General features: G+C 37.9%; 1 protein-coding gene across 9 annotated transcripts in view; it reads right to left on the bottom strand.

The window, feature by feature from the left end:
- Positions 1-920: 920 nt before the first annotated feature.
- ANAPC10 (anaphase promoting complex subunit 10) overlaps positions 921-23,866 on the bottom strand; it is a 32,384-nt gene continuing 9,438 nt past the window's right edge. For 8 of the 9 annotated variants that reach the window (XM_033059796.2, XM_033059793.2, XM_033059792.2 and 5 more), the window contains one exon: positions 921-1,301. In XM_033059796.2, the coding sequence (XP_032915687.1) occupies positions 1,071-1,301 (231 nt within the window). In that variant the 3' untranslated portion in view covers positions 921-1,070. The remainder of the gene's footprint in view (positions 1,302-23,866) is intronic. The other variant, XM_033059799.2, reaches the window with a different exon arrangement.

The following is a 23,866-nucleotide window of genomic DNA, read 5'->3' as shown; positions in this document are numbered from 1 at the left end:
ACAAGTGATTAGATTATGAGACATTAGTAGAGGTGTTAAATATTTCTACTCACAGCAAGTAGACAGAGCACATATTTTCCTTGCAATGCCCTTTACTTTAAAACACACATTAAAAGGATTTTGTGCTCTGAACATGAGATTGCTTGTGTTATACTCGATTTCTCAGTCCTTTACAAGGTGCATTGGACCACCACATTCATTCCTGCATTGCTGTAGGGCGCCAGAACATTCCTAAATCATTATTTTAAACAGCTATCATGTTCTAGATGACCTACACTGAAGTGTATCTATACTAATGTGTAAACTAAGTTGAATAATTTGCAAATGTTTTTCTTCATGTCATTGTCATCTTCACTGCATTATCAGTCACTAGAACAGGCTCCCCAGGAAAATGGTTATGGCACCAAGCCTGTTACAGTTCAAGGAGCATCTGGACAACATTTAGTCATATAGATCAGTTTTAGGTACTCCTGCAAGAAGCAGCAAATTGGACTTGATGATCTTTCCATGTCCCTTCCCCCTGGAGATATTCTGTGATTCTGATTTACTTTGCAGTTACAGAGAAGGCCAAATCCATGCACACAGAAACAACCCTCTAGAGAAAAGGGCACAATACATTAGCATAAGCAATACTGGGGAAATACTACTGGTAATGTCTTTATATCATGTCCGTTCAAGAAGAGGAGCAAATTTTCAAAGAGCAATTTTTAGGTAGAGGAATAAACTATTTCCATGCATGATCATTAGGAGAAGTCGTCATCCCCCAAAATACCTGTATTATATCAAATTAATTATTGATTCCCACCCAGTCAAACACATTCTTTTAAGAGTGTCTGGATTATTTTTTTTCTCTTCTCAGAGAGTACAAGAACACTTAGATCCCTAGAAAAAGAAACAAAATTACAGACTAAAACACAGTGTAACATAAAATTATCTTTATTTCAAAATTGTACAAAGTATAAACATAAAGATATAATTACACTGAAGTAAACCCTGCTCTTTAAGTATCTGAATACTTAGCAATGATATGGTCATGAAAAAATACCTTCATTATTCCTCATGAGGAAATTTTATCTGATGGAGCGATACATCATGAAATCAATTGTTGTACATCTGGGAAATTTACCAATGGAGCTCTCCTCCACAGGGGTGTACACTTTGATTTGCCTCATATGAGTGTCTCTTCCATTTTGGTGATTTGCTAGAACAGCAATCTGGATCATAAAGGTGCGAATGGGTTTCTTGTGAGTGTCTGTTAGAGGAACATGGATCCAGCCACTGGGTTCCACTAACTCCAGCTGCTGTCAAAAACAAGACAAAAGAGCAAAACTTTCAGAAACAGTTCACATACTTCATGTAAATGATCACATATTAAACCTATTTAATAAAATTTCAGTTAATTTTTCAAATTAGTTTGAAAGAAGAGTTGAATACTCATAGCTAATTTACTGCTCACGTAAATGTATACAAATTAATTTGGCTGTCTGCAGTTGTGTTTGCCTTTGCCTTTCAGAATCTATTCATTTTGTGTCCTAATCAATAAAGATCAACATAAAAGAATACAGACCAGTATAAATTTGAGAAAGTAAAAATGTAGCATTTGGACCTTCTTACTGAAGAACAATGCTCAAAAATGACAAAATATGCATTTTAAATCGGTTTAGTTATTTTTAGGTACTCTGAAGTACAATATACTACAGTGACTTACATGGGAAACCAAATGCTCACAAAGTTCTGGCTTTTCAGAAACTCCTTGGATTATTAGGGGGAGTGCGGAAGAGGAAAAGGAAGGTGACAAAGGAAAAAAAGAGAGGATACTTGAAACTTCATCTCATGCATCAAGACAGATGCCTGGCCAATAAATAATTGCTGCACAGCCCTTAAGTCACATTCTAATCACATTTGACGCCTTTTATACAACATACCCAGTGTGATGATTTTTTTCTTTTTCAATTTTAATCCTACACAAACCAATGTCAAGGCAAGCAAAGAACAGCATTTTGTTAACTCTAAACCACATCACTGACCCAACAGATTGCTGAAATCAAGCTGCATCCCATGCAGAGCATGGTTACAACTTTTATTTAAAGCTAGCAGCCCAACTTCAAAGCACAGCTCAAAACATACATGGAAGAGTACACAAGTAAACAGAAGTCTTGGGGGGGAAAGAAAACAAAACACAAAACAATTGTCCACTAGCAAGTAGATTCACACAGCTAAGCAAATAAGAGCGCTGCTAAGTTCCCCTAAGGAGACATATTTGCTTTGAGCCAGTCAAAATTCCCATCTTTCTCCCAAAACTACTGCATGGTACATCTTGTCAAATGCCTTGTTTATGCTGAAACTTTCAAAGGATCCATCTGAAAGCTACTGGATCAGAGGCAGCAGACACCCTGAGAAAACGATCCCAAAATAAGGAAAAAAGTTTGACAACTACTTCAGCTTAAAGTAGCAAACAAAAAAAATCTTTTACACCTCCACCTTAAAAGAAAAAACAAGAATAAAAAGAGAAACAACAAAAAACCACAACCCAAAACTCTCCACTGCTGCAGACTCTCCAACAAATTATTTCCAAAGCATTAAATTGACTAAACCTTAGCAGCAAATCATTTCACTCTGAGAGCTAGACATTTCCACAAACACACAGTCACTTATTTGATGTAGCACTGTCCCTTTCAAAACCTTTAAAAATCTTTTTTTTTTTTTCCCCCTAGGAAACTTCAGGTAATGGTTGTCTTTACAAGGGGATTAAAAAAAAGATGTCTTGTTGAAGCAGCTTTACAAAGGGGAAATTTATCATGGCAAGGAGGCAGTAAACAGCTTAATAAAGGATGCTTTCCATCTTCACAGTAAACAGAGGAGGAGGAGGATCATCCTAACACTTTATTCAACTACTGTTAAGGTCAAATGACTGATTTTGAAGAGAATTAAAAGGCTATTGTGAATTAAACTTGCATTTTAATATAATTCTCAGTGTTTACAAATTTGCTAATTCAAAGTGGAAAATTTGAATTCAAGAGCTAAGATACTGAGATTTTTTTTGATCAGTATGAAATAGAATCGTTTACACAGTAAAAAAAAAAAGGTATGAAAGATAAAAGTATGGCATATTTTTCAATGCTTTGTTTCATTCCTTATCAAGAGAGGTGGTTATATGCTCTATTTATAGCACATTATTTTTCAGTCCTACTACAAAGGAAACAAGTTCCCCAAGTCTTTCTACAGGGATAGGACAAATCAGTCCTTCACCTGTAAAACTGGTAACTGAGGCATTAGGTTAATTAAACTAAAAGGCTCCCTGGCTCCAGATGTCAAACTTCACATACTCTGAGCTGGGTTTTACTGTCTTAAGTGAAATACAGGATTTTACAGCAGGTTTAGCTCCCACTGAGTTCACTTGCAGTTCTGCATATCTGCAAATGGATACAACTACTCAAGCTAGCCACAACACAGAGTCTGAGAAGCCACCTAGGAACAGTCAAGTCACTTGAGTGCCTCTTGCAGAAACACCACAACTGAGCACACAGAGCACTCAAGTCATGAAGCACCACTGGACTGTCTTAGCCACAAAGACTTTTTTTTATTTCCCCAAATCTCTGCTTTCCTCACTCCACATTTTTCAACTTCCCTAACAGATGAATACATAACCTTTACTCCTACAAATCCTGGATTCATCTTCAGAATAGGCCCCTTTCCCCATTCCAGTCAAACAGTTGCCTCTTGGACAAAACACACAACACTTGTGAAGTTGGAGGCTACAGTGCAAACGTCAGAGTCAGACATCAACATCTGAAAAAAGTGAGCTCTGGATTTCTGCCTTCTAAATAACATTCCTGTACTGACATTTGAGTCTCACCCTTTTTTTTTTAATTGATATTCACATAGTTCATTCCAACCTTGATACCCACTCAGCTACTGAGGTTTAACTGCAACAAAATCAAACTGAACATTCAGTAGAAAAGGAAGTATGGTTTTGCCAGTACGATACACACATTTTCTGTGACCAAAGGAATGGTATAAACCAGACACACACACTCTCCCAAATTCTTCTCCTCCACATCTGTCATGCTCTTTCAGATGAATGAAACAGTTTCTTTTTCCAGAGGGCCCAGGTCTGTCACCAGGGAGAAGGAACAGGACATGGGAATAGGCAGGGGTGATAGAAGACACAATGCTGCCCACTCCTAGCTCAATGTCAGCGCCCAGACCCAGCTGTCACAACTCCTAGCAGAAGTGGGATGAAATATGCAGTTCTACTCTGCCTGGAGCATTCCCAGTGTGAACAGAATCTAAAGGAAGCTTACTGTGAAGTTTTAAGAAATTCCTATTAAGCCCATGCAAATGGCAATCTTTCAAAGCCTTGTAAACTGGTCTGGAAATTTGGGTGGATTTTTACAGGGAGGCAAAAGGCACATCCTCAACACAAAGGCTGAAGTATTGCCAAATTTCAAATCCTTGCTTTAGAGCTTGGGGGCACTGGAGCATCAAAGAAGGACACCAGAATATTCTCACACAAGCAAAACAGCATACTTTTCACTAGCCTTATTCTTGGAACAGAACTGCTTTGGCTGAAACTTTTTAAAATTTCAACCCAAAGCAGATATCTGGCATGAAAAAATGTGTCTGAATTGAACTTTGGCAAAAGTCAAAGCAACCAAGAGTTAAGTTTTAAAATGGAAAGGGTCACACAACCTTTAGTAGAGGTGGTGCTGGCAGATCCACCCCTCATAAATACTATACCTGAAATCCATTCCAGTTGACTTTGCTCAAAGTAAAGATTGTTCTTTAAAAGCACAGACCTGTGTATATACATATAGACACACACACATACAGATATATTTATATTTCACCTCAACTCTATAGCATCAGTCCACTACTAGCAAATACCAGATTGTTTGCTCCTGTATTTTTGATCTTATGTAGATCATTACGACTCAATCATAATTGTCTTTCAACAATTTTTAAAAATCAGTTTTATTACTTATCACCTGAGTGAAATTAAAATCAAAATTTTCTTTCTTCTATGTGCTTTTCTAGAAAAGTTTTTTTTTTAAAAAAAAAGAAAACATAGGAATGAATCAGTGCAAGTTCAGTATTGGTAACTCAGGACAGTTCCTGCAGCTCTAGACTAATCTTACTGCACAACACACTAAAAGCCTAGGGTTTGTGGCTTTTTTATATTTGCTTCTAATACTATAAATTTTGTGACAATTGGAATACAAGAAGACCACGAAAGTCAAAATAAAAGAACAAAGGGATAAAAATTGAAATGGAAAAATCACTCACTTGTCCTTACTGCTATTATACTTTAGCTCTTCTCCTGTTTTCTTTCCATTGCTTTCTTATTTTTCCTGTCCTCTGTGTGTTACAGCTTTACCTATGGACATATACTCCCAACTCCAGGAATCCACATTATTTGGAAAGCCAAAGGAAAATTAATGTTCTCAATGGAATTCTCCCCAGCCTATTTAACAGCCCTTTTTCTTCACTTCATTGTACAGTCCAGAGATTCTACAGAATTCCATACATATTTGGCAAGGCTACTACTGCAACTAATGGGTGTCCTACCATAGAAGATTCAAACCACACAACAACAACAACAAAAAAAATTAAAAAAGAAAAAAAGACCAAGGCAACTTGAGGCCACGCTTCAGAGAGATGACTGAGCACAAGACCAGCACTTAGAGGAGGAAGCTTCTACAATCACTAGCCTCCTTATAAGCTAGTAAGATACTTACCCAAAGAACACTTTTCTATTGTATTAATCCTACCTAAATTGAATATTGACTTGAACATTGACCTCTTTTCCATACTCAGTGATATTTTGTTTACATTCTGTGATGTCTCCAAATGGTATTTAACTCTAACTGCTACTTCTACCAGGGTGACAAATGCAACCCAAGTTTTCAGCTACATTTGCAGTAGGCTAACATCCTTGAAATAAGACATGATTTTTCCTGCCCTTTAAAGGTGTCTTTTGTGAAGATATAGAGGAGAAACTCACTGTAAGTAGTTTCACATTCAGTGTAATTACAAACACATCCCAGATGTAGGCTTGACAGGGCTCCCAGCTCAGGGCAGTAAACACATATAGGAAGAAAAAGCAGCTCAGTTTTTTTCCCCTGGAAAGCATGTGCAGAAGAGGACATATGTACTGACAGAAAGCTGAGAATTCTTGCTGCCATCACAGCTTCAGCATGAAACATGATTCTGAGATGTTTGTATACCTCATCAAATTTCCATTTCATCAACTTTACTACTAGATTCAAATGGCTGTGAAATCAAACAGCATTTGGTTTTACTCCTCCTACTTTTCTCATAAAGCTGTTTTTAATTTTACTGACTCAGCCAACTATGAAATTAAAAGTAGTGGCTAGACTCTTCTTCACACATAATTTTGTCTATGTGCTTAGCTAGTTCTTACAACACAGTTATTACAAAAACTAAGCTTTTCAAAGCAGGTGTTCTCAATAAATTATGTATTATTCCAAGTAGCAGATTATAAAACTAAGTTTCAGGGAAAAGAAATGCTATGTTCAGAAATTAAATATTTATCAATACATGAACTTTCCTGCGTAGGAAAAGGCTTTTTCTTGTTTAGCCATTGTCTTTTACAGCTATCCAAATATGTTTTCACAACAACTGGCAAGGAGAAAGAAGGCTGGCTTAACTTCCAAAATTCTGTTTCCATAACTGCCATGTCCTACCATTTAGTTACCAGGACTGAGAATCTGTGTGCCTCTACATAATTCCAAGTATTGGAACTGTCAACACATGAAGTAGCAGAGCTTGGGCTTCAGCCATCACTTCACTTAGGAAGGAAGAGAACCAGTTAATAGCAGTGATGCACCAGTTCCAGCAGAAAAAATGAAGCATGTCCAAAAGAAACTTGGCGAGTTCCAAGTGAGCCAGAGGAGGGACACCACATTAGCAGCTTAACAGAGAACACAGCAGCAGGCTCAAAGGACCCACTGTGAACAGCACACTTGTGTGCTCGGGTGAAGCAACGACCACCTAAGGAGGTGCCTCTGTGGTCTTAATCAGCCACCTCCTTAAACGGTCAAGAAATCTCATTTCAGTCCATTAGGCCAGAGAAGTTTTCCATTCTTTTAAACAGCAGTTCCTGAAGAGTCTAAAAGGAGCACAGTCCATCCCTCAGGAAGAGTCAGTTGTGGATTTGGGGAGATGTGAGATAAGTTGCAGAATAAGCTCTATTAGAGAATGAAACCTGCAAACACTAAAAGTTCCTATCTTTTAGTATCCTATAAGCTCTTTGTTCAAATAAAGTGAAAGAAACAAGCTTTGGGAAGACTGGGAAGTTTGAAAAAAGGTCCAAAAGATCCTTGCCAGAAGTTTTATAGAACCTCCTTCAGACTATTCTGCTCCAGATTAAAACATTAAAAATTAATCAATGCCCAGGTGTTAGAACATTGTATGCAATTAAAATAAAGACAACTAAACACTCAAACCAAACTATAAAGAATATGTAGGAAAGTAAATCTAGAAAAGCAAATCCTTAGTGGGTCAAGGATTAGTATTCACAATGCTCAAATACAGATTCTTATACTGCCATTGCAAATTTCCTGTTTGGATTACATGAGCAGCACAACACACACTGGGCAATGTCAGTGAGCTGTGTCCCATTGCCACTTTCCGAAGGGAGCACATGATGACAACTGAGTCACGTAAGATGCAACCTAAACTTCATTTGGCAGAATGATTCACCAACCAACTCATGAAGTGGTCTTAGTGACTGGTCCATTTTGGTATTCTCTAGAATTGGGTATCCTGATTATCATTTCCCCATACAGTTAAAAAGGAACCCTTCTATTTGATTCTGCTGAGAAACCAACGCAATATCTTCTAAGACGTACACAGTTAATTCAGGTAGAATTTCAAAATTACAACAAGAATAAAGTTAGGTAGAGCTGAAATTTAATCCATGGAATGGTAAACAGGGAAAGTCAGCTTTATGAATGCCCTCATAGTCTGTCTTTGAAATCTGTTGAAGTCAGATGAAGAACACAAAAGAGGACAATTAAGTGGTAAGTGTGCATATAAGCCTACTGCCAAATGGAGGAAAAGGGGTACAATGGCACACACTGTGAAATACCAAGAGCTTTAGGACATGGATTCACAGGAAAAAAGCACCAAGAGATGAAGAAACCCACATAATGATCCCTGCAAGAGGGTCAAGGCTGTGCAGAACTGCCCACATACAACACTCCCAACAGATGAAGTCATGGATGGTCTGGACACGTATGGAGGGGCCCCTGTCCGTGGTACTTAAGCAACCACCAACCTGCCCATCACACTCCCACCTCTGCATCTGCTCACAGCACTTGCATAGTCAGGTACATCCAGCCTGACAGACAAATAAATAACCTGCCAAATGCTCAATCTCTGTGAAATTGTCAGCCACAACTGTCTGACTCAATTACAAATTCAGAAAATATTGTCTGCTTAACTCCGGGTGGCAGGAAAAATAAGCAAAAGGAAAGGAAAAAAACTGACAACAGTCTTTGAATACTTCATTCTGTAGAATGTGGCTGAAAACAGCTCTTCATTCTAGAAAATTTACCTGCAGAAACCATCAGGAATTTGTCACAGACTGTTTACTAGGAAAGTCTCTCTGGAAGAAAGAAACACTGTTTTCCCATTTGCTGTGCCATATGCGCTTTTTTTTAGTATGTTCTGTGAAGAACACTAGATAGGTAGGTCATACTCAAGAGGTATATATTGCTTCAGAGAAGGACAGAAATGCTGAACAGTCTTGGACAGTTTTCTTTTCAGTCACACATTTTTAAGTCCTACTGTTAAATGAGGTCATTTGACCTTACCCACAACACTTTACACACACATCCAAAAATTAAAACTCATTAGAGAAGGATTGCTATGCTGTGGATGTTTTAAGTAGTAACCATCCTATCCACTGGAACTTCAGAAAAAAATTAAAAACCGTCTTTTTGTAAAGCAGAATGATCAACCAGCAAATACAGAATGACAGTGCAGTCTAGCATGGAGTTTCATATGTGCAAGTATGGAATAAAGGTCTAAAACTCATAGTAAACCTACCCACAGCAGGAAGTTATCTAAATTTAGTTTGGTACAAGGGATTCCATCTCAACAGGAATCTCCAGAAGGAATACTGCTCCAGAAGGAATACTGTCTCCAACTGAAATCAGCCATAACAGGTGTAAAATTTTGGATCTTTGATTTAAAGAAAAATTGGGTTCATAACTCATTTAAGAAGCAGTCAAGAGTGGAGGAAGGGAAGGCAAATACACCCTAAGTGCAGTAGTATTCTCCTGCAGAGACCTAATCTCACTCCATGGCTGTCATAATCCACAGGAATGCCATACAAAGGCACTGCAACTCTGAGAAGATTCCTGGTATCAGGGGAAATCCTTCACACCTACAGGGACTTGGCTCCAGTCTGAACCTGTTACTTCCCCTGAGCTTGGCAGACAGCACATTGAAGATCAAAAAGCTACAAATAAATTACTGAGTTTATGCTCTGGAGTGGGGACCAGGCTGACAGTATCAAAAAACAATAATGTAGCCCAAAACAAGCTTTCTGCCTCTGTTTGTCTATTTCTGGTACCTAAGCTAGGTAAAGTTTTAGTTGCAGACATACTGAAACAGACTGCATCTAGATAGTCTGGCCTTAAAAGTGAATTGCAGAAAATCCATGGTTTGCTGCAAGTATTATCAAAATTCCAGCATTCTGAAAGAAGAATGAGGGACTTTTTAATTTTTTTTTTTTAACCAGGATACTTTACAACTCAAATTATCAGTAGCTTAGAATATTATAGTGCAGATGTGAAAAAAGAAACAGTGCATTTAAAGAACCAAAAACCAGCAAAAAATACTATAAAGTATAAACACGGCACATTGCACATTTAGAAAGAAGTGCAAATCTCATTTAGTGAAAACAAATGTTTTATAACTTTAGGGAAGCACTTCAAATTTTCTCACTGCAATGTTTCTTCACTTTATGGACAAGTAAGTAACTAAAGAGGAGGTCCCATGGGCACAAGGGAACTGTGTAGGGATACTTCTAAGTAGGAATCTGGCAGATGATAACCAACCAATACAAGTAACTTTTGGAGTGCTTTTGAAAACACTCAGTAACTTCTTTTGGGGGAAAAAAACAACTTTCAGACATAACAAAAGCCACTACAACTTCCCATGTTCACTCAAACAAATAGTATGTTCTGCATTCAAAGTTTTTAGTCATAACACAAAATACAAAATAGTGACAAAAGTAACAAAAAAACCCCCATCTGATTAAGGGTGTGGACTAAGGTTTTCATAAGAACAGAAACAGGGCACACGGCTCTTAAAAATTACTTAAGACAACAAATTACTAGCACTTTCATTTGTTTGTCCCTTAGTCATAAATTTGAATTCTCACCCCTGAAGCACTGAAAAACCCTAAGATTTCCCTGTACTGAGATACCAAAATCTTAGCTCCTCCCTTCAGAGCAGCACCGACCCAAAATACACGATCTACTACAACTTCCAGAGGAGTTAGGCTGCTCTCAGGGGAAGAGAGCAGCACTTCAACCCTCTACTGAAGAGAGGCAGGAGAAATCAGTAATGCAAGAGCAGGCAGCTACACAAAGAGAACAGTAACAGATTGAACTAGGGTAATGGAACATTTTACTGCAAAGAAGTCTGAACATATATTTAAAAAACCATTCTGAAGCTCAGGTGAATTTGCATTACAAATGGAACTGCTGACTGAAGAATGGGACAAAGCAGCTGCCTTTTACGAAAGGTAAACAGAACAGGTCAAACTTGATCTCAGAGGCCTTTTTCAACTTAAATGATTCTAAGGTTAACACCACAGAATCTTCCAAGAAAGGGAGTATAGGCAGAATTTTCTGTGAGAAGAAATAAGTGCTTTGAACAACAGCCTTATACAAGAGGACCTTAAGGCAAATAGAATGAACACATTAAAACCTAGAAGATAGCAAAGCATAAAGGGAGAAGTCCTATGATTTTTTTTTCAAACTAGAACTATTGGGTACAAGCAGGAACAATATAAATGTATTCTATGGGTGCACTGCACAAATTGATTGCAAATGGAAGTTAAGGCCGGAAAACATTTCTGGGAAGTAACTAATTTTACAAAGGGGCAGCAGTTTGCAAATTCGATGAAAACTGTATTGCAGATGTCTGCAGTTCCCATTTCTCCTAACATACATAATGGAATGATACTATGTTTGTGTGAAAGTGCAAAAAAACCCAGGTCATAATTTACCTTCAAAATTGTTTAGCCATATCCAGGAAATATGTCTAGACATAGCTACAGTTAAATTATACAAAGAAAGTATTTGAAAAAAAAATTATGCAAGGAATATTAACAATTTAAGCGTCTGAAAACTGGCCACACTGAGTTAATTCTCTATCAAACCATCTCAAATAACTTAGCGGCAATAACCTAGTGACCACATTTCATGCCATGCACTTTGCATCCCAGAGAATGCAGAAAATTAATACTGAGAAATGAACAAACATTTTAAAAATGGGAATATCACAATATTTAAAAAGTAGTCCATAGTAGCAGCCAGTTGCTAGTTCTCGAGCACTCTTTATAGGTGAGGGGATGAAAGTACCTCAAAACAAAAAAACCTCATTCTCCTCACTGAGGAGAGCTATTACTACACAAAGTGAACTAGATTTCTGATCTTCTACCAGAAGACAGGCACAAAACTGCATGGCTCCAACTTGTTACCTGTTACACAAGACTCCTGTAGCTCCTGAGTGACTTTATCTGTCAGGAAAAGACTAGAACAAATTATACCTGAGTGCTACCAAATTAAAAAAGTCCCGCTCATTCTTTACTAGCAAGAGGACAAGTTGTTGCTTTAAGACACAAAAAGCACTATGGTTAAGGGAAAGTGTTTCTCCTGGTTTCACAGGAGTGGCTTGTTTCTGAGAATTACAGAGGGCTGCCTCTCCCAAAAATCAAGGAATTTAAAGACCCTAAACCTCTGTGAATAATCCTCAAATCCTGTAGAAGTACAGTATGCAAACACTTCTGTATCTGGATAAGAAGTCCGTGGATGCTCAGTAAAGGCGAGTGAGGCAAAACCTGATAAACTTCAAGATTACTCAAGTGCGTTGTAGCACACAATAAACAAATGCACAGTAGCATTTCATAGGATCCAGAGCATAATACTCAGCTCAAGGAATATTTACTCCTTGGAAATAAATGCAGAAAACTGTTGTGAAAGCTATTTGTGCAAATTTAAACTGTAATGCAGAGTCTCATCTCAGAAAGATCCCAAATTCATAAACATGTCTCACTGGAGATATATTTTCATAGGAATGAACTTTAAAAGAAAAGAAATATATCTGTCAGAGGTTCAGCTGGATAGTTTTATGTGAGCCAGAATACACTTCCATAAATCTGCAAAGCTGGAATCAGTACTGTCACCCAATGGAAGCATTTAATTTTACATCTAAACAAAATTTCTTTAATGTAGTGGAACAAATGCAGTAGAGTTTTTACCTTTTGTTTGTGTTTTCTTACAAATCAGTAAGAAAGCATGTCCAAAAAAAAAAAAAAAACACAAGGTTTTTTTTCCTGTTGTTTTATGTGGAGGTTAGACTCTAGACTCTGCTTCTTTCAATTTAGATGAATTTTATTTCTTGACTTCTTTCTGGGAGTCAAAGGTCCCTCAAGTCACCATTCACTCAAAAAATGTACAGTTTAAAAAGGTATTCAATAGTGCTATACACTGTTGGGCTAGTAACTCCCTCAGCGCAACAGCATTTCTGCTAAAAACAGCATCTGGAATAGCCTTAGTGCTACATCCTACAGAACAAGAACATGAGCTCTTCACCATGAACTGTACAAGAATCAAAATAAAATTACATCCTAAGTATGCTCCTGAAAAATGAGGGGGCAGTGGAAAACAAAGCATGAGAATGAGATAATTAAAAACTTGTTTACCAGCAGGCCTGCTATGTCCTAAGTCTAGAGCTACTGTGGGGTGTCATCTTACTGCTTAGCACAGTGCAGTCAACAACAAGCAGATGGAATTGGATTGCAAATCTATGTGACTTACTGTATATCTACAAGTCCTGTGGCTACATATGCTCCTCTGCTTAATTTATTTCGGCTATGCAAGTAAATCTTTAACTCCTCATGACAGGATAAAGAAATAGAAGAAAGTCCAGAAATTCCACAATAGAAGTTCCCACCCCAGCAGTGCCAGATTTACCAAAAGCTGATTTACGAAAACCTTTGTTACACATAGTGACTATCATAATCACAACAGAGACCTGGTCAAGGAGAGGGAAGTCCACATCAAAATTTTATGACATTTTTTCACCTGATACTGTATTGCAACTTTTTTTGAAACAATGAAAAAAAACCATTATTTGATTTTTACCTTACTAATTATGGTCAGCAACACCATCTTACTGAGAAGTAACAAATTAATCTCAACTAAGAGAAACAAATTACGGTTTTCTGCATTTGCTAGTAGAAATGATCCAAAAAAATCCTTCATACCCACAGTTGAATTTGATCTCTGTCAGATACAGGGGGGGGGGGGGGGAAATAATAATTAAACAGAAGTATTAGAGGCTAGGCCACATGATTCACTCAAAAACTGTGACTGAGAAGAGCATTCATAAAAAGCTTCAATAAAATTGTATTTGTTAACATTCCTTTAACATGAGACATAAAACACTCCAGAATTCATTCTGAAATAAAATAGGACTGTTAGATAAACCTACTTTAGGAATTGGATGAAGGCAGCTAGAGAGCACAGGCCCTCAAGCCAGAGACACATATGCTACATTATTATTCTCACTCCACCCTCTCCTGTGTGTTCACAAAGAAAATGGAAAAAGCCTGGGAAAGGTTTTTCCGATTCAAACACATGATCTCTGTTATCTTATGACAGATTATGACAGAGAACAGCCCTCAGAAAGAAATAAATTTATACTTCATATCTACAGAAACATTTCCATGCACTACTTGAGATAAGGAACAGGATAACCACCACATTCAATCCCTTCCCACCCAATAAAACTCAGCAAAGAATTGAATTTAGATCCCGTGTAGCAGCGTTCTCATCAAAGCTACATGCAGACACATGATCCCTGACCAAAATAACATTTCAGTAATCACGGGAGGAAGACCTCCCTCTGGAAAGAACTGCCATGCTGGTAGCTCTGAAGCAACTGAGTCTCATGCTCCAGAACCCTGGATTTGTTCTAGATCTCTACCACCTGCCAGGTAGCATTTTCTTCTGAACACTGAGGAGTGCTTTAATTTACCACATCAAGAGAATTCCTTCCCAGAACTACTTTCCTAGTGGCACCATGAATAATCTAATCTTTCCACGAGAATTTTAGTCTTCAAAATGAAAAAAAAATACCAAAAAAGGCTGATTGTAATTATAAAATGCCCCCATATACCTATACAAAGTACACTTGTTCCTTTATTTCTACCTGAATTTATGTAAGATTTTGTTGATTTTTTTGGTGCTGACTTGACAAAGTGTGGCACATCCAGTGCATTTAATGGATTTGTTTTGGGTTTTTTTTAATCCTAATTAACAGCAACACCTGATAACTTCGCCACAAGGCAGTATGTACTACAAATAGCCAAGTGTGACTGCATTTGTACAGATGCAAATAAAGGTATGGAAGCCACACATATGGAGAATAATAAGAGGTGGGCAAATTGGCTCCTAATTCTTTCTAAACTGGGGCCACTTCCTCCCTCCACCCCGCTGCCAAACTGTTGGTTTGGCAAAGGGTGGTGAATGGAGTCACAGGAGGTTTCCAGCTGCTGGTGCCTACAAATTGTACAAGTGAAACAGAAAATGAAGTGTGCTGTGCCAGCTGACCAGCACCAGTTGAGATGACAGCATAAAACTTCCTTTGGTATCCAAGAAAATTCCCATTCTTTTCATATCTTTTCTTACACTTAAACCAAATTAAATGTTGACTGCTGGCTTTATTCTTTGGTGGATTTTAATACTACGCTAGTAGCAGCAGCCAGAGGGATCAGAATCAATCTTGGATTTGACCTTGCTGCATGTATTTAGCACTTCTTAATGTTTTAAAATATCCAGTGCTCCCACCAAGGATTACTCTCTACAGTTAAGTCAATGAAGGCAATCAGGTAAAGATGATTGTTTGTAATTCACTGACTTTATCCTCCCAATCCTATTTCACAGTGTAGAAAAAAGTAGCTTAAATGCAAGAAGTTTTCCAATGGTGAGCAACCTCTCCAGAAAAAGGAAAGCAGGAGTGAGTGAGCAGCATCTTACTGTCAGCTTTGACACAACTGTTTTGCATCCTTCAAGCAAAAGATGGTGGTGTGACTCCCACAATGTTGCCACATTTGGAATTCAAAACCAGAGGAGATAATTTTGCATTACACAGGCCTAGGGAACTTACAGAATGGGAAAGAGCATGACTATAGAATGCAGTAGGGTAGAAGAAGAAAAATGAGAGAAAGAGTTCTTTATTTAACAATTTCCATGCTGTATGCAGACCCCTTTACTACAGAAAAATATAATTTCCCTTCCAAATGCAGGTCTGCTGCACTTTTCCAAGATTTCCTTCCTAACATGCTGCCTTCTGGAGATCAAAGAAGTGTCCTTGTTCCAGACAGTTTCTTCAATGGTGCCTACCTCCTTGCTCTGCTAAATAACTGCAAGGTCAGGTGTCTAGAGTCCACTTCCCCAAAAGCCAATAAATGATACAGCCAGCCAAAGACAAAGATTTTCATTTTCCCTAGTTCAAACCCTGAAACTTTATGTGGCCAGGAACTCCTTCAAACACCCAAGTAAAAAGCTGGATTAGTAGTTTGCCTACTGTTTAATGGTAGGTACTGCCTACCTGCCTACTGAAGGAAGGTCTCCATCCTTCTGTCCAAGTGCAGAGAAATCAAACACAAGAATAAAGCAGATGTTGCTACATGCTCCAGTTTGCAAGTGCACAGTATCACATGTTTTGCAAACCACAGTTCAAACGAATTCTGGTCAACTGAGAGGGTTCACCTGACTGAGCACCATGAAAATGTTCTAGATGAGCATCACACTGACACCCACCTTCAGCTGTAATGCTGGAGGCACTTGGATGTTTTGAAATGTCCACTAGACACCACACTTGCATTATAACCAGAAGGGGAAGGAAGAGAAAGGGTTAAATATTGAAGTAGAATATAAACTAAGAATGTGAGTGTCTTCTGTCATGCTGTCACCTCCCCCTCCATCCACCCACCTTATTCCTCCCTCCCCTGTTCAGTCTTGGGGAGAATGCTTAAAAGGAAGAGAAGAGCACAGATCTTTCTTGTTACAGTTTTTATGTTGCCAAATCCCAGCTTGCTTCTCTTATTTCTGAAACGTTAATGATTATCTGCAAGAAGTATCTAGTGAGTATACACTGGTAAACTGTAACTAGAAATCCCTCCAAACTTTGAAAAACCATTGACCAACAAGTATCCCAGTGCACTCTCCAAACACAGAACCTTTATTCCAACAGGAACTTCCAGTAAAAAAAATGATGTGTGAACAGCAGACACTGATGTTCACACAAGCCTACTGCATACAACCCAGCAGGCGATTTTTCTGGTTTTTTTGGATTATGCCCTGGAGGTGCTGGCACAATGGAATTTCAATACCATAACTGCTTATTTCTCTGTGTGCCAGCCTCTGAAATAACAGGTAAAAAGAAAAAAAATACACACAAAACAAACATTCTCTTTTTTAAAATTACAGGAATCCCAAAATGAAATGTTTTTAATTCTCTAGTTCAAACGATGTAATTTATAACCATGACACAAATAGAGAAGAAGCACAAAAGAAGGGAAAATACAGAAATAACATAACGTTCCCAAGGTTCAGTTTACAAGGACCTCACACAAAGTTTTTTTTTTTTGCAACTCTTACTAGAAACAGTATTATTTGCTAAAAATGCAGTAGCTGCCAAAAGCTATGATCCATCTAAAGCAAACATGTTTAAGATGGAAATAGAGTGTTAATGCTGAAGAAAGACAGAATTGAGTATACAAGTTTTCTTTTTAAAGTGTGGAAGCAACTGTAGTACAGAGTTAAGTTTGTTTTTCATCTTTCTGAGCAAAAATTGATTGCATTTGCAGATAAGCACCTAAATTAGAGAGAAGTGCATTAAGACAATAACAGAAGTAATCAAATTTCAAACTTTCTAATTAAACCTCTTTTTCCTGCAGAAGGTTATTGGGAATTCAACACTAGCCTTGGTTCACATGATAGAACAATGGGAAAATTTTCCGAATGGTTGAACGCTAACCCTGACAAGTGTGGAGAGCCAACTACAATACATTATATGGTAGCATAACCTGCCACCCACGTTGCTGAGAGAACAGCTTTCAAACACATGCACCGAGCTGTAAAACCACAAAATCCCTTATTACACATTGTCCCTTACTTAAGGTGAAATACACTATTCCCTCCCGCCTCCTTTTACAAATCTTGGTGGGTTTTTTTTTTAAACTTTCATCTCTGAAGTTTATTTAGCAGCTAACTAGACCATTTTTCAGACTTTATTTTCCAAATGCCATTTTTCCTGTTTTGTTTTCTAACCAAAATAAAATCATGTTTTTATAGTACACAGTGAAGCCTGTTGTGTCTTTCACTATTGCTTTTTTTTAATACTACTTCCACCTTTGTGACATTATCCAAACTTTTAAAAGGAAATGTCTGATATATGACTAATTCGCTTGTGAAGACTTATTTCTGGAGTGAAATATTTTCCTTTTTTTATGGGAAGATACATGACTCATCACTGGGTAAAGTAAAAAAAATTGTTCCATCGTGCTTTTGATTGGAAGACCAGATATTCTGATATTTACTGCGATTCTTTTCCCCTGTTATGCAATCCAAACATAATCAAAAAGATAAACTGCCACAGCCTGTGTGGTTATAGACACTGGCATTCATGGAAGTCAACCATTGCTGCAGAATGACAAACACACTCCACCCTCATTACAACATGCTGTGGTTACCAGCCAAACACCTTTGCCTTTTCTGAAAAGGCTACACTATAATAAAAGCAGACCAGCAAAACAAATCATACAGGGGGACACAAGGGATGGTAAAAGTAGTAACAACTGGTAGAAAACATAACTCTGAATATGGAAAGTGAACTACTTAGTGACTTGAGGAATGAATACAGCCTCACACTGCAAAAGGAGCCCACTGAAAACTGCTGGTACACACAACTTTCTTGGTTAATGATTCCCCCCTCCTGCCCCCTCCCACTGCACATGTCTGCTGCCTGAATCACTGCATTCCAAGATAGTTAGAGGATATACACAGTTTCTTCAGGGGTTTTCATTTGCAACTTTGCTGGCAATGGGAATTTTATTTGCAAGTGTTTCTATTCTACTGACAAGGTCAATTAGTCCAAGGAATTATTGGTTGTTCTGTCTGATAGCTCTGTGTATTTATTCAAGCAAGCACTTTTATAACCCACAATTGAATGCAGACAGTTACCCTTGTAAACACGACTGTCCACTGGGATTTTCACTACATTTTGAGCATGTAAAAGAAAAACATGCTTTCCTTCCCTCAGCCTGATAGCACATAAGTTTGATTACAACTTGGAAATTTCAGGCAGTGAAGGGCACGAGGGCTACTGTTTTTTAAATAGATATGATCTACTGTACATCAATATACATATTTGGACCAATTCCTAGGAGTTAAAGAACACACAAATTTGACTGATCACTCTAAGAGCTCTAAAAATTTGGTAATGCTCTCAAAGGGAGACAGATCAGCATCTCTGCTCTATCCAGGCATTAAAAAGAAAAAAAAAAGCCATGGTTTAAAAGAAACAAAGCTATATGTAGCACTAAGGGCCAAAGGCTACATAAAATGCTTTCACAAAAGTCAGAAGGACAATGTGTGTGTGTGTGTGTGTGTGTGTGCGTTAATCAGCTTCAGAAGTTGGTTGAGTTAAAAAAAAATAGGAAAAAAGAAGACTCTTCCACAGGTCTAGCTAGAATTTTTGTACATGAGCAGCATAGCCACATCACTGGCAAAATGTGCCAGTTAACCTACTCACACAGAACTTTTATTAGCACATACAGGTGCTCCCTTCACTATACAGGTACTCCCTTCATAGCAACATCCTCTTGTGAAGATGAGATCCTTCACTTATACTAGTTAGGAATGGCAAAAGGGCTGGTCTATTGATACACTTATCTCCATTACTGAAGTCTCCCCTGAATAAATCTTTTAGGGATATAAAAAGGCAAGACACTAACAGGGAAAACCAGCAGTTCTTCCCCTAACTAATACGATTACTACTCTACAACAGTAATATAATCCTACATACTTCAAAAGAGTGCTAGAGAATATGCTCACTGAAATTTGCAGTTGGTCTTCAACATAAGTTCAAGCATCTGGCTCCTTCCCCTCACACACTATGTGCAACATGCTCATGTCCACCAGAGAGTTTGTTTGAAGTATTGCAATTAGAATACAATAGTGAAAGCTTGCATTAAAGCCAATGGAAAACTCCCTCATCGTGCTGGAGGACAGTTTACCTGCATCGATAACAAACAAAGTTTTAAAAATCTGAATTTTAAGGCCACTGTTATCAGAAAGATTTTTACAGAAGTAAAATATTTAACAAACAAAGATTTGGGGAAAAGCTTTTCAAATCCTCCTACTAGAACTTCAAGCACAGAGAAGAGATGAAACAAGGTAACCAAACACTTGCTACAGGAAGAGAAGGTGGTAGTGTGACCTAATTGCGGCCTTCCAGTACCTAAGGGAGCCTACAAAAAGAGGAGCAGAGACATTTTACAACTTTTAATTTTATCATTTTGCAATAAGATAAGGGGGAATGGCCTTAAACTAAGGTTTAGATTAGATACTAGCAAGAAACTCTTCACTGTGAGTGCAGTGATTTTCCAATTTCCTTTCCTTAGTGGGACTTAAATGAATAATCATGAAAAAGGTTCTGAGTGCAGGAGAGGCTTTCACACATACATAATACTCAGTGCTTCGATCAGTTCCTAGCCTCTCTGTACTTGAGTTCCCCCGAGGAAAGCTCTGTACTTCATCAACTTCCTGCCTTCCATAGAGTTGTTACCACATCGTTTCACATGGCTTTTCCTCTGCTTCAGAAAGTAAAGTCAGACTGACAGAATTAAAAATACAGGGCCTCTTCAAGGTACCCTTCCCTAATTAAGCCCTTCTGGGGCAAGAAAAGGTTCCTTCACAGATCTGTTTCTGAATGCTCAGATAAAAAAGAAAAAATATCTTTTACATGCAACATGTACCACAGTATAAAAACCATGTTTAGTTTTCCTCTACAGAAGATATGCTTATTTCTCTTAAAATACTATTTCATAGCAAGGTAAGATTGCTTAACAATTTTATAGAGTGTGGGTCAAAATAATCCTCCACTGCTCTACAAGCTCCAATGTGGACCTCCCTATTTGTATACCTACACCTCATATTCATAAAAGGCTATTTCAATAATTGCATTTTTCATGACTGTACAGTAAGCTCTACTCTGATGTCTTACTATTCTACAGTATCAAAGGGCAAGAAAATTGTAATCCTGTTCATAATTTCCACAGTTTGAAGCATAAATTAGTTATTTCCATAAGCACATGAATGATGAAAAGGTCATATCACCTACTGTGATGATGATATTGGCAGGGAACTGTGATGTTACATCATTTAATTTGCCTTCTTTTTGTAAAGATGAGTTCATGTGAACATCTCGGTTGGGGATTCACAAAATATCCTCTGCTGGAGAGTGGAAATTTGTACGGAGTACAAATGGAAATAACCCTGCTTCTGAAATTTGATTCCTACCCTTGACACCAATCACAAGGCTTAATAACTAACCAATACCAGTGGAGAATTCTACTCCCCTGCTTTGCAGATTTCCAGCACCAGTAAACTTTAAATGTAAGGAACAGGTCCTGTGTGCATCCTGATGAAAAAAATCCATACTCAGTCAGCATTAACAGCAAGACAACAATCAAAATGAACAACTGCTGTGATGATTATGTCTATGGACCTTCCAAGAGACAGACAGGAAACACAGATTGAAATTTTATAAAGTTTACTCAGTCTCTTCTTAGCATGAAGAGTAGCTTGCAGAAAGCAGACTATTTTTAATTGACATTCTGAACCCAAAGAATAATTAGTGGTCAGAAATGCCTCTTTTTTGAATGGAAGAAAGAATACAGAAGAATGGTTTCTAACCAAAGTACCTGAAGCCTAGTCAAGAATCCATCTTCAGTGGAAAGCAGTTTAAAATGTACCTTAGAGATGTTTGATTAGAGACACACAGGAATGCATCTTCTTAACTGATTACCTTGCAACAACTCTATAACAAGCTACCATGTCCTTACTCCTCAGTATCTAAGTTTGCTCCACATACAGAAAACAGGTGAAGATTGCTCACTGCTGGATTTCAGAAAATGTCTGGCTATTTTCACTACAGTCACTGAGCACCACAGGAGTAAAGGCATTACAGTAGGTAACTACCTCTTGGAAAACCTTCCCAGCTTGGGCATTCCTCCAGTTGGTAATTCCCCTCTCTAGTGCAGAATCTCTTCCAACAGTGAAGGAGCCCTGTCCGTGGTGCTCAGCCACAACCCCAGGCCACCAGGGAGGCATTGTGCTTACACAACACCAGGGAAGGCAAAAAGAGGTAGAAAACAAACTGAAAACAAACCAGACAACAGACCAAAAGAGAAGCAAAAAAACCAAAAAACTCCAACAAAAAGCTAAAACAAAGACTTCACCCTGTTGCCATAAAAGCTGTATTAAGATTAGAGGGCTTTCACCTGAGTCTGTGTGAAGACCCCACATTACAGGCTGACAGCAGAAACCACTGTAACTACAAGGTGTGCATATATACATTGTATATGGATAGAGAATATACCCTGAAATACTACTGCAGTTAGCATCAAAACAGTCTTCTTTCAACATGATGAACTGCTCAACATCTAAATGTCTCAGAGAGGTACAAATGCAGTAAACAGGTGAGCACCACTTGAAGAGATCAGAGATATCTCACAGACAGCATTTCACTCATATCCTTTGCAGTGACTTATTTTCACATCATGAAAAAGTGTAATAACTTAAATCATATCCTGAGGAGTCAGGATGCTGTTTCAAAAATGCCTCTACAGAGTATATTGTCTATCCAGACAAGATACTTTCCCATCACGTGGGGAAACTTCACGACTGGAAATGAGAAAATATTTGCTCTCCAAGCTTGACAGCTGTGATACAAAGGCTCTCAAGTCGTAGGAGAAGGCTGAGTGCACACACCTTAATTGCAGTGGGCAAGGGAATAATCCTGTCAGATTGCAAGGGCTGTTCTCACCATTACAATGGGGTACAAACTAGGAGGAAGAAACTTTTTATTCAGAAAATAAATTCATCTTAGGTTCCAAAAAAGATATGCTCACATACTAGAATACAAACAAAAGCTGATCTTATATTTGTGACAAAGTTTAGCCTAACAGCATATTGCATTGTGTTGAAAATTAGACCATTTGGAAAGAAAACACATTCATTAGACACTATGAGTTGGGCAAGCATCCATGGAAAAATATAAAATGCTTTAGCCTGATTTTCCACCCAGTTAATCAGTACTGAAGCCAATGGAATCATTGTATAATTAAGCAGATTTCTGTAAAGAGCTCATAACAGTTCACACTGCTTTAACAACCTCCCCATGTGCCAAATAAGTTGAAGAAAGTTTCAGGACTGAAGGAAAATTTAAGAAACAGTATCAAGCAGTTTAGGAAATATGAAAATTGATAGCAACAGGTAACATCATGGTGATGACAGTCACAAGCACTTTACAGCATCACAGTACTGTATCTCATTAATAAGAAGCGTGACCATATTTTTCTCCTCAGTTTGGGAGTAAAGAAAGCACATGAGCATGTGGTATGCATAAGAATTACTCTGTCATGCATCATATTATAGTCACATTCATAAACCATAAAAAAAGCTAGTAACTTGTTTCATAGAGAAGTATAATTTTTAACTATATGCATTATGCATAGAATCCCGTGTTTGGCAAGAAAAAAGCTAAAGAAATACTGCCTGAGACACTGGAGAAAACCAATACACTTGTTATACATTTTATTGCTTTATAGATCTTTCATATGTTAATAACATACATATCCTCAAGAGCAGGAGTTTACCATTGCAAGAGAAACTGAAGTGAGGCAACGAGATGTATAGTGCTGTGCTAAGCATGACTACAAAAAGGGTAATAATCATTTAGCTGTTGAAAGAGCAGATGAAAGCGCAAAAATCGAAGTGATAATTAAGGACAACAATGACATCTAGTGGATACTCGGGAAACTGACCCGCAGCCTAACGGGAAAGGATCCAGCTGCTGTTCTTCAGGTACTGTACAGCTCTCAAATTGCTACGCTACAATTAGGAAGAGGGGAAAGCAGAATTTGCAGCTGATGAAAGTCAAAATAATGTGGCGATTCATTTCTTCCAAAAGAATATTTAATTTATTAAAGAAAAATAAAACATGTCAAGAGCCTTCCATTTAAGATTTAGGATAAAAGTATAGGTCAAAACTTGAGAGAACATCACAAATCAATGAGAGGATGCTAACAGACATTTCTACTACACTTTTTTTTATGCCCACAGAATTTACAACCTTCTACTTACAACTTGCTCTTGGGACTTTGAATTGTTGGGACTGAAAACCAAAGTGAAAACAACAAAGATCCCAGAAGTAAAAATTCAAGCCACCATTAAGCACCACCCTTTTCTCATCATCCCAATCCTTCTGTTATTGCAATACCTGCCATATAAGGCTAGTAAGTTAAACC

The sequence above is a fragment of the Catharus ustulatus genome, chromosome 5, assembly GCF_009819885.2.
Source record: "Catharus ustulatus isolate bCatUst1 chromosome 5, bCatUst1.pri.v2, whole genome shotgun sequence".
NCBI classification, from domain to species: domain Eukaryota; kingdom Metazoa; phylum Chordata; class Aves; order Passeriformes; family Turdidae; genus Catharus; species Catharus ustulatus.
This window is presented reverse-complemented; position numbering and strand designations above follow the sequence as displayed.